Source organism: Lepidochelys olivacea, assembly GCF_965140295.1.
Source record: "Lepidochelys olivacea isolate rLepOli2 genome assembly, chromosome: 9".
Classification (NCBI taxonomy): Eukaryota; Metazoa; Chordata; order Testudines; family Cheloniidae; genus Lepidochelys; species Lepidochelys olivacea.
Window position 1 is genome coordinate 1,542,397 of NC_140419.1, and position 12,410 is coordinate 1,554,806.

A 12,410-nucleotide genomic window follows, 5' to 3' on the forward strand; every position below is an offset into this window, starting at 1 on the left:
TAAATCCAGGGTTCAGATTTGGGATCCCAGAACTCCACAGAAGTGGAGGGTCTGAGCCTGAGTCAAGCTGGGACCCAGGATTCAAGCCTTATTGCTTTGCAGTGTAGAGACAGCCTCTCTGGACTCATGCTCTGGGAATCCACCAAAAAGTATCCCACAATCCCACAGATCAACTTTCTCTGTCCTTTGGACAGTCAAGTTTGGCAGACAGTCATGTTTTCCCACGCTGCACCACAAACAAAGGGCTGGAATGGCCAGATTTTGGGAGGCGCTAGGAAGTCTGGGATATGGGCGGTGGGACTTAGGCTCTTATAATACAGTGTAGAAGCTGGAGCCCCAGTTTGGGACCCAGGCTTCAACAATTCTTAACTTGGGGTTACAAATGAGAGTAGACTTCTCAAGCCCTAAATTAACAAACCACGGGTTTGCTAGCTTGAGATTTATTAACCCTGGCGTACATAGCAGAGTAGACGTACCCTAAGAGACCCTGATTCCTGGTATTCTGGACTGTCTGCTGTCCCTACTGAATTCAGGGTTATCCGTCAACACCATGTGGGTACACCTAGTAGCATCAGCACATCATTCCACTGCTCAGGATTACAACATAGTTCCCGTTGCTAGATTCCTTAAGGGAATCCTTCATGAGTTTTCCCCGTTCTGAGAGCCCCCCCGCCCTGAGATTTTTAATGTAGTTTTATCTGGGTTATTGGGTTCTCTTCTTGAGCCCCTAGCAATGTTGTCACTACAATATCTATCAATATGGCCTTTATTATTATTTATTATTTTTTAAGCTATACGAACCCATTCAGAGTGTCCGAGAAGTACAGGCATTTACGGCTGGTCCCCCTGACACGTTTGCGAAGGATAAGGTAGTCCTTAGGCCTCATCCTAGGTTTTTACTTAAGATTGTTTTTCACTTTCATTTGAATCAGATAATTCACCTGTTCATTTTCTTTGCCAAGCCCCACTGCAACTAAGGGAAGGCTAAACTACCCACCTTTGGTGTAGTTAGGACTCCTGACAGAACAAAGCCATTCAGGAGTTTCCCCAGACTGTAGCATTTGCAGGCAGAGGGAAAGACTGACTAAACGGGTTCTTAGTTGCCTTAAATCATTCTACGAGTTAATGTGACTTTATCTCTTAGACAGGTTAAAGCTTACTCCACCATGGGTCAGGCAGCTTCTGCGGCTCTCCTCAGAAACACATCAATTTCAGAAATTCGCAGGGCAGCTACATGAGGGTTAATTCACTGTTTCACACGGCATTATTTCCTCCTGAAGATCTGATGCCTACTTTGGCAGAATTATCCTCTAATCAATATGTAAATACACACAAGGTACTCACCTGCTGTCCATGAGGTTGCTGTTTGTAAGTCATCAGAAGTGGAGTATGTGTGGCCAGTCACTCAGAGAAGAAAACTGTTACTTACCCTACAGTGTAACTGGTTTGAAATGTGTTGCCTGCATGTATTCCAAAACCCGCCATTCTTCCCCACTACGACAGTCCAATAACACCTGGATTCTGTATTGGCAAAGGAACGGAGGGGCAGTTGGGCTCATTATGTCCTTTAGTGATGGTGTGCAAGCTGAGCCAAGCTGCAGGCATGAGCCCAATAAATACTGCTGGCCAAAATAATTGGATTTGGTGTACATGTGCACAGAGTGGACAACATGATCTCAAAGAACCACAGTTATTGCAGGGTAAGTAACATTTCTTTTAGGTTTGGTATTAATAGTAAATCTGTAGAGCTCATGCCCTAGTGGTATAGTGTCCCTTAAAGATCTGGGACGTGTGGATGTGCAACTGAAGGGATGGTCAGTTCCTAGTGTCTCATCAAAAATGAGGAAAAATACTCTATTTTAGAACAATTTGCCTTGCAAGTCTCATAGTTTGTTTCTTTTCCTTTATTCTTTGTTAGGGACATCTGCCTGTGTTGTCGTTTGTTTGTTTTTAATGGAATATTTCAGTTTTCATGATGTAGTTGGTGGTATTTAACAGGTTTCTTTTCCATGGACTTGCTTACTTTCTTGCATCAAAATATATGGTACAATAACTAGAAAGTTACAGAAAATACACGCAGCTTTTCTTGTGTTGACTTGCAAGGACCAAATGTTATCAGGAAGATATCAGAAATTCCTGTCTGTAATCTGAGTTTATTACAAAGCATTGTCAGAAACTGTAATAGTGCAGTCACTTTAGCACTTACAGTATTCTAGATAGAATATTGTATTCTTTTCCCAAAGAACCACAGTGATGGAAAAGACCTATTATGTCACCCAACCAAGCTCCCAAAGGGATAATTCATTGTTTGTTTGTATTCTAATAGCACCTGAAGTCCTCAACCAGGATTCTCCTTCATGGGTCACATTTTTACCCTTCATTCAGATCATCCAATGGTCTTGATGAAGGGAGTGTAGAAGCTATTTGTGTATTTCTCTCATGTGAAGGATGTGTAGATCAGTGTGCATCTTATTTTTAAAAATAGCCTCCAACTTAACTTTTCTCAGGATTTCAAGTGCTCAGCACCTCTGAAAATCAGACCCCAGATAACTCAAGTTGAGAATAACAAATAGAGGTGTCCAAATATAGAGGTTGCTTTTGAAAATTTAACTATGGATTGGTATCCCTGGGTGAATAAGTTATTAATGTGGACAGCAGAGAAAGAACCTTACTGTCCTCTGTGTTTCAGACTGTTTTCAAGAAGAAAATTTTTTGTTCTAGCAGCAGCAAAGGAATAAAATTCCATCTTTAACAGAGCCCATGTGAAGAGGAATTTCTTTCCTCCTGCACACAAGTTTTCTATAGTTAGTTAGCCTTAGAACTACAAAATCCTTATATTAGGGCAGTTAATATTTGTAAGGACAGTTTCACTACATACACATTTGAGTATGAGGAAGAATTTAAAAGAAGTGGACTTGTGATTAATAGCTCTCCTTCTGAAAGAAATAACTATTCCAGAGCTGAAACTGAAGGGCCCCTTACCAACTGTAAGGATTCACTAGTTTGGTGATAGAAACTGCAACAAACTCAGACTGTTAATAATTCAAGTTCTGAAGTTTTAATATTTCAGTTTTACAAAAGGTGATTATTTGCATAGCATCAACAGCATGAGGTACTCCACAGATGTATCCACTTACATAAATAAACAATGACAGAAGTCAGATTTAGAAATAACCGTTTAAAGGTGGGGATGAAATGTGAGTATTCCAGCAGGTTTCTGTCAGGATTTAATTCCAGCTGGCTGTAAAATCTAAGGCTTGGTCTGCATGAGAAAATTAGGTCGGTTTAACTACGTTGGTGAGGGATGTGAAAAATCCACACCCCTGAGCAATGTAGGTAAGCCGACATAAATCCCTACCTAGACAGTATGCATCCGATGAAGTGAGCTGTAGCTCACGAAAGCTTATGCTCAAATAAATTGGTTAGTCTCTAAGGTGCCACAAGTCCTCCTTTTCTTTTTGCGAATACAGACTAACACGGCTGTTACTCTGAAACCTACCTAGACAGTGCTAGGTCAATGGAAGAAGTCTTCTGTTGACCTAGCTACTGCCCCTCGAGGAGGTGGATTACTTATGCCGATGGGAGAATCCCTCCTGTCTGCATCAGTAGCGTCTACACTGAAGTTCTAGAGTGGCAGAGCTGTGCTGCTGTAGTGTTTTAACTGTAGGCAAGTCCTAATTGTTTAAGATGAAGGATAAGTTACTGTTATGAGCTGGGTGAAACCCTGTTATGGGTTGAGTTAAAATCACATTGCGATTGGGCGTGAATGCCCCTTTCAGTTAACATACCTATTAGGATAGATTAATCACAGCCCCCTCCTAAGACAAAGCTTTTGGACTCTGTGTGTGTGTGTGTGTGTGTGTGTGTAAACCTTGGGGCTGTAAGCTAAGAAACTGCTCCATTGGTTCTTGTTTCCTCCTCTGTTTGGAGAAGCAGTGCTCTGTACATTCCTTGCAAATAAAGAAGATTGCATACAAGAAAATATCAGATTCCGTCAATTTCTACTGCCAGCTGCAACATCCCAGGGCCTTGGACTTTGACTAGCTGGTTGGGTGAAAAAGGGGTAATGTTACTTAACTTCTGAAGCAAATCCAGATTTGTATGACTACTCTGAATAACTCAGAAGCAGCTAGATTGACCATGGCTTGAACCTTGGCAGCAATGTGATGGCACTGAGGGTAAATTTCAGCATGATGAGTCAGATCTGTGTTCTCTTCCTGTCTGTCAGAAACTTGCACTCTGGACATGTACAAGTGACCTTTTCCTCAGTTTCCCCATCTGCAAAATGAGGCTATTTTCCCACTTCATGGGGCTGTTGTGAGGCTAAATTATATAGTCATAGCCATATACATTCCTGTAAATAAGTAAATTGTCATCATCAGCAATCTCTCAACTGATTTATGGACTGGTATTTCAGTGGCTTTTTACATACAGTAGAACCTCGGGAATGGAGGTTGTTCATGACTCTGAAATGTTTGTAACGCTGAACAAAAAGTTATGAACATTAGCTTAATACAGCTTTGAAACTTTACTATGCAGAAAAAATGCTGCTTTTAACCATCTTAATTTAAATTAAACAAGCACAGAAACAATTTCCTTACCGTGTCATTTTTAAAAAAAACTTTCCCTTTATTTTTTAGTAGTTTACCTTTAACATAATACTGTATTTTCTTTCTTTTTTGGGCGGGTGGCTCGGTTGTCTCTGCTGCTGCCTGATTGCATGCTTCCAGTTCCAAATGAGGGGTGTGGTTGACTGGTCAGTTCATAACTCTGGTGTTCGTAACTCTGAGGTTCTACTGTAGTTTGTTTGCTTACATTTAAAGTCTAATGTGGTGGTGGTGAAAGACAAAGGGGGTAGCTTCAGCTAACAAGCACATAAACTGTGTATAACTTAAACTATATAAGCCTACTAGTTTTAAAATGTATAACATTCAATAAAATGAATGTTTACAGATGTTAAAAATGAGCTATCATCACTAATTCCCTTAACATGTTATTTGAGGGCTCAGTGTGCTAGGCGTATATTGAAAAGACAGCCCCTACCCCAAAGAGTTTACAGTCTAATTAAGGTGAACATGACCCACACTTCAGGGTATCGAGATATCTTTCATATACTTATGTTGCCGGCACCCAGTGCCAGAGGCCAACAACAGCAGGGGTTCGTTGCCCGGTGTGCGTCACCCAATAATCACAACGGGGTGGAGAAGCAGAAAAGTTTATTTGTAGCTGCAAACAAGGTACAGGGAGAATAGAATCTCAAATCCTGCACACAGAGCAGGAAGTTACACAGGCTTTTATACATTCTTTCTTCAGCATACTTATCCAATAGCAAGCTGCCCTAGGTATCCATATAGCCAGCCAATCCAGTTACCAGCTAGTTCCCTTGTTCTCTGTACCATCTGTTAAACCATACATAAAGCTGCTTTATTCAGCATTGTTCTTCCATATCTGCCCTGTTTGGCCTTGCGGGTGGGGGGGCAGGCGCAAGGACACTTGGGCCTAGTGTGAGGGGGCTTCATCGACACTTGTGGTCTTCCATCCCGTCAAGTTACCTAGTGGTCATGCCCAGTGTCCCCAACACTTAAATTTAGATTACCTTGGTTTGAGTGGGTAAAGCATTCTCTTAATGGTAAATGTAAGAGGTTTTACTAAAGTTAAAAACTTGTTTTCAGGATTCTAGAACAGAAAAATAGGGCATATTTAAAATCAACTAACACACCATATAGTAAAACATATTACACATACTGTAATCTGTGCAAAAAAAGTCTTTTACTCATCTTTCAGATTTGAATGCTGTGGTGCGGCTGTGTGTGTATTATAGTACCGTGACGTCGTCATTTAGAAAATATACATTACATTTACTAGTACAGAAATAACATTCTATAGAACATATAGGAAGCCATGTTCTTTCTTGCCCTTGGAGTTTATGATCTAAATGTCAACAGCAAAACTACAGTTATCAGTTATTGTCCCTGGTTGTTTATCTTGTACTCTTTGTGATTCACGATGGACCTTCTGATTGGTGCAAATTAGTGAGGCTTTATGGTATTTTAACAAAACTATTGCACCTCGCTAAGAAGTCTGAGCTGTGGATATCTTTGTTTCTAAGAGTTAGTGACATCACACGTACCATAGAAAAGAGAACGCAAATGTGGGAGGGAGGATTAAAATCACACCTGGTACCATAAATGTATACAAAGTATTTTAAAACATCTGACAGTTTCCAGGTGCATATTCCTTTGAGAGGTCATCTTTTCCTGCCTTGAGTTTATAGATGGCTAAGGAGGGTTTGGGATTGCTGCACCCTCTCCATTAACTTTTTTCTTTAATTTTTGAGTCCTTCTGTTGGATTTTATTTTGTTGAAACTAATGTGAATCCATTGACTTCACTGGAGTTCCTTCAGATTTATACCAAAGTATCTGAGCTCAGGATCTGTCCAATAAGTTCTTTAAGTTCAAATGAAAAATTTAAAGTTCTCAAAATGACACATTGTGAACGACAGCTTGTACACCGAGAGTGACAAGTCAGTTCATTTATTTTCATCAATACTGTTCCAGCTGATTACAATTGTTAGTTTATCTGTTCACTTGTGGAATCAGATGAGTAGGTTTAAAAATGTAGTATTTTAGCATCACTACTGTTTTAGATTGTAGTTGGATTTGTATAACAAAACCCCAACCTCTGCATTCCAAACAATAAATTTGTTAATGCATGTCAGTTTATAAAATAGGCGTTACAATCGACTAGTTCTTTCAGATAATTGCATTTGGTACTTGTGATGGTTCTTTGCTTTGGCAGAGAAATCAGGATGTCTATGGCTCACATATCTCAAGATCTCATGGAGGTGCAAATTTTGTCTAAAATCTTATTGGAATACCACACTAATTAATTTTTGTAAACTGTGCCAATGTCCTTTAGAAAATTACAAACCAGTTTTGTTTTTAGCAGTGACTTTGGTTTACCTTATAGGGTATGTCTATACAGCAGTTAAACACCCATGGCTGCCCTGGGTCAGCTGACTGGCTTGCGCAGCTCGGCTGTGGGACTGTTAAATTGCTGTGTCGACATCTGGGTTTGTGCTGGAGCCCAGGCTCTCAAACCCTCCCCCTCACGGGATCCAGAGCTCAGGCTCCAGCCAGAGCCGAACGTCTACACAACAATTTTTAGTCCTGTGAGCCTGAGCCCTGTGAGTCCGAGTCAGCTGACCCTGGCCAGCTCGGCCATGCCACGAGTCTTTTACTCCAGTATAAATGTAACCTAAGGTTGTTTGCCTGCTCATCACAGCAAACAAGATTGCTTCCATAGTACAGATTAAGAGATCACTGGCAGGTGTTTGTATCCTGATGATTTGTTGCCAGTGACCCAATGTTCTTATGTGATTGCTTTCTTAGTATTTGATATTACAGTAACTAGCTGCTGCCTGGGATATTTTCCGTGTATAGTGGGGGTGCCCACTAGAGGGCACAGATGGCTTTCTTTCTCTTCACTTCTTCAAAACAAAAAAAGTGTACATTCTTGGAAATGATTTGTAAGATTAACTCATAAAGACTTGAGTCAGACTTTGTGATTACTCTGTGCATAGATTACCAAATAATAGTATACCGAGAGTCAGTAGTACATACAGAGATACAAATCTCCCTGAAGAGATATCATCTTAAACTTCTTGTTGCCTCAACAGTGGATGCAGTTGTGAGCACAACTTATTCAAGGCAATTGGTGACATTCATTACAAGTGGTCCTTGTCTCATAGCATAACTATTGGAATTTTCAGAATATGTTTTGTAAATAGATATTTGTGTTTGTTTCAGAAAAAGAGGTGAGGACAGCCAACTTTTCATTTTTTCTGGAAAGACTCTCCTAGTTGATATTAAGAGGGATGTAAATCTTCACATTCTTAATACTGATGACATAGACCATATAACAGTGTTTCTATACTTGGTGTTTACTTTGGAAATGTCACCTGCCCTCGCCTATGGAAAGTTATAGGGGTAGGGGATATGTGTGTGTGACTTTTTAGTATTCCCTTCTCTCTGGAAACTAGGAGTTATTTTTAGATTATTTTTAATAATGGCCTCTTGTGGCTGTGACACTTGTTGATCTGCAACTAGTTGGTCCAAAATTTTTGTTTTATCAAGATAATTTTAAATTAAACATTCCCTTGGAAGTACAACACTTAGTATATTATATAGTGATGTTTTCTTTAAAATCCTTTTACAGTAGGGTAACTTAAACAATTTTAAAGCTAGAAAATTAACAGCCTTTCTAAATATTCGGGAGCCTTGTTTCAAAAAGACAGTTGCTCTCTTGTATGCAGTGTTGTTGTAGCCATGTTGGTCCCAGAATATTAGAGACAAGGTGGGTGAGGTCATCTCTTTTATTGGACCAACTTCTGTTGGTGAGAGAGACGAGCTTTTGAGTTTACCCAGAGCTCTTCTTCTGGCCTGAAGAACTGTGTGAACTCCAAAGCTTGTCTCTCACCAGCAGAAGTTGGTTCAATAAAACATATTGCCTCACTCACCTTGTCTAATTGCTGTCTTGCACATGAGAGCACCGATATTTAAATAAGAGAAATAGCTTTTAACAGGAGTTTATGTGTACATTCCCATGGAAGCCTGTAGATACAAATAGATGCTAAAATACTGTCACCTTGAGTGGTCCCTTAGAATATGTGTTAACTACTTATGCTAAGTTGTCTGTTCCGTCTTGTATTTAGCTGTGACATCTCTGTACCTTTCCTGGACCTGAGGAAGAGCTCTGTGTAGCTTGAAAGCTTGTCTCACCCACAGGCTGTAATCCAATAAAAGATATTACCTCACACACCTTGTCTTGCTAAAATACTCGGTAGGTTAGCTTGACATGCAAATGAGGTGGTATGGCTATAGGGAATTAAAGCACAGGCTGATGTTCAGCTGGTACTTTGAGCTTGTTTTGATATCTAGGAAGGAGACTTTTCATCACTAGATCATTGGTGTGAATCCGGACTAGGTCAGTGGCAAGCAGAAATGAACTCATTATCTGCAATTCATTTCCTAGTAGATTATTTTATACAAAAACTAAAAGCATCACTGTCACATATGGTATGTTGGTGACTCTGAGATGAATGGGCATGAGAACGTCTCAGTATCTCATAGGTTCAAAAATTCATAGCGTTTAAGGCCAGAAGATCATTTAGTCTGACATTCTGTACAGGGAGTCCTCGGACTTACAATACAATCAGTTCCTCAGAATTGCGTTGTAAGTCGAAACCGCTTTTCCAATAGGAATCAATGGTATGAAGGGGGGATTGGTTTCTGAACTAAGGCTTGATACACTATTTTCACCACAGTAACCCAGATTTTTGAACTAAATGAATTATAGATGACTAATGTTGCAAAATCAGTGTATTTACTGTACACTGTATTTTGTAAACAGCATTCAGATAAACATATAAACTCACATATGCTGCTCAGAAAGCCAGGGAAAGCTGCACACATGCTGAGCCTCAGCCAATCACTGTTCAAGCTTTCTGATTGGCTCTCGGCCCCGAGCTTAGCCAATCAAAAACAAGTGGCAACCCTACCCGGCAAAAAGCTTCCCTGCTGCCTCAAAGCCAATCAGAAGTGACCCCTTCCCGCTCCCTCCCAGTACAGACGCTCCCCGATTTACACAATTGTTCCGTTCTGGAATGCCTTGCGTAACTCGAATTTTGCGTAAGTTGGAAAAGTATACCCCCCCCGCCCTCGAAAAAACTCTTATTTCTAGCTTACGGAACTTTTTCCGTAAGTGCGGATTTGCATAAATTGGGTCTTGAGTAACCCGGGGAGCAGTCTGTATAACGCAACTAGGAGGTGATTTCAAGCGAACTTATGCAAATCAAGCATCGTAAGGGCGAAAAAAGCGTCGTGGGGGCGAAACGGGCAGTCAATTGAAAAGTGTCGTAAGTGTCATCTGACATAAATTGGGCATCCTAAATCCGAGGACTCCCTGTATATCACAGGCCATTACATTTCACCCAGTTACCCCTGTATTGAGCCCAGTAACTTGTGTTTGTTTGGCTAATTCAGATCTTCCAGAAAGGCAGAGATGGAGAATCTACCACTCAGTGGCTAATCAACCTTGCAGTTAAAAACTTCTTATGGCTTATTTCCGGTTTGAATTTGTCTGGCTTCAGCTTCCAGCCATTGCTTTTTGTTGTACCTTTTTCTGCTAGATTAAAGAACTCTTCAGTACCTAGTATTTTCTCCCCATGAAGGCTCTTAGATACTGTCATCAAGCCACCTCTTAGTCTTCTTTTTGATAAACTAATCAGATCGAGTTCTTTAAGTCTCTCACTGTAAGACATTTTCTCCAGCCCTTGCATCATTTTTGTCACTCTTCTTATCCCCCTCTCTAATTTTTTAACACTTTGTTTAAAATGTGGATACTAGAACTGTACCCAACATTCTAGTATCGGTCTCACCAATGCTGCATATACAGGCAAAATCCTGTCCATATTCCTACTTACTACTTCCCTGTTTATACATCCAACGATCACACTAGCCTTTTTTGCCACCTGGTATTGGGAGCTCAGGTTCTGTTTGTTCACTGTGGTCCCTCTTTCAAGGTTTTTCAGGTAGGCTTGACATGACCTGTTTTCTGTAAAACGATGTTGACTGGCATTAATTATATTCCTATCCTTTCATTTGTTATTAATTGAATCCTATACAATCTTTTATAATTTGCCCTGTCTTAATGTCAAGCTAACTGGCCTGTAGTTCCCGGGTCAGCCTATTTGCCCTTTTAGAATATTGTGACATTAGCTCCCTTCCAGTCTTCTAGAATTTCGCTGATATTCCAAGATTTATTAAAAATATTCGTAAGTGATACAGACATCTCCTCTGCCAGGCAACTGAGGGGGGATATGATAAAGGTCTATAAAATCATGAGTGGTATAGAGAAAGTAAATAAGGAAGTGTTATTTACTCCTTCTCATAATACAAGAACAAGGAGCCACCAAATGAAATTAATAGGTAGCAGGTTTAAAACAAACACAAGAAAGTATTTTTTCATGCAATGAACTGTAAACCTCTGGAACTCCTTGCCAGAGGGTGTTGTGAGGCCAGTACTATAATGGGGTTCAAAAGGGAGCTGGATAGATTCATGGAAGGTAGGTCCATCAATGGCTATTAGCCAGGATGGGCAGGAATGGTATCCCTAGCCTCTGTTTGCCAGAATCTGGGATTGGGTGACAGAGCATGGATCACTTGATGATAACCTGTCTGTTCATTCCCTTTGGGGCACCTGTCATTGGCCACTGTCAGAGGACAGGATGCTGGGCTTGATAGGACCTTTGGTCTGACCCAGTATGGCCATTCTTATGTTCTATGCCAGTTCTGTTAGGATTCCTGGGTGCAGGTTATCCAGGGCTGCTGATTTAAAAATCTTTATCCCTAGTAGATATAGTCTAACTTCCTCCGTTACTAATGGACTGGAAAATACATCATCGTTCCGCTTCTTTCTAAATACAGAACAAATATTTATTGAACACTTCTGCCTTTTTTTTTCTTTTTTCTGCATTATGAACAATTTTACCATCTCCATTTAGTAATGGGCCTATACCATTGCTACAATTTCTTAATATAGTCTCTTATTGCCTTTCAGTAATGTTGAAGTTGGATAACTCATGAAGCTGAAGCTAAAAATTTAATACTTGGTTTGTTTTGTAAAAATTATAACATTAAAACAAATCAGATTGGTACGTTCTGTAGTTTTAAAGCTATAAACATATGAAGTTGGCAAGTTCACATGTGCATGAGAGGAGAGGATAAAACTCGACATCCCTCTGCTGATTTAGTCACTTAACAAAGGTAGCCATTAAAATTTTTAACTGTTCAGTTATGATTCAAGAAACTTTCATAAGATCCAGGGTCAAAGCAAGCAGTGCTCATGGGCTCCACGGATTAAAAAAATGGGGAGGAGGGGGATTTCCTTGTGTGTACGTGTGGTTGGTTTTAGACAGCCCCAGGAACGTTTAAGGAAAAACTGTTGTTTTTCTACGTAGTTAACCTTTGGAATTTAAATGTGATTTCTTAACGTTTGATCCCATGACATTTACTCTGCCACACTTCACATCTGATGGTGGAGAATAATGCATTTAATAGGGAAGAGAGGAATAGAAATACATATGTCTATGCTGTGTCGGTCCCAGGATATTAGAGAGACAAGGTGAGTGAGGTAATATCTTTATCAGACCAACTTCAGTTGGTGAGAGAGTGTTTTTGGCAAGCAGAAGTTGGTTCAGTAATAAATACTATCTCTATATATGTCTAAGCATTTGGGAACAATCTAACTTTAGGAATTTTTAGCTTTGAGTGTTGGATTTCTCAACCACAGATCTTCATTAATATGTGACTGTCTGCAGTTTAAAATAGTAAAAATATGAGAGTTCAAG

General features: G+C 40.0%; 1 protein-coding gene across 4 annotated transcripts in view; it reads left to right on the forward strand.

The window, feature by feature from the left end:
* ATP13A3 (ATPase 13A3) overlaps positions 1–12,410 on the forward strand; it is a 132,580-nt gene that overhangs the window by 18,731 nt on the left and 101,439 nt on the right. Inside the window, exon 1 of one of the 4 annotated variants that reach the window (XM_084639273.1) lies at positions 1,682–1,700. The exons of 1 other annotated variant lie outside the window; for it this stretch is intronic. Coding sequence is in view for 2 of the 3 variants with exons in the window: in XM_084639269.1 (XP_084495395.1) it covers positions 12,108–12,184 (77 nt within the window). In the remaining variant the exon portion in view is untranslated. Of the gene's footprint in view, positions 1–1,681; positions 1,701–12,083; positions 12,185–12,410 lie in introns of those variants that run through there. 2 more of the 4 variants (XM_084639269.1, XM_084639270.1) reach the window with 2 other exon arrangements.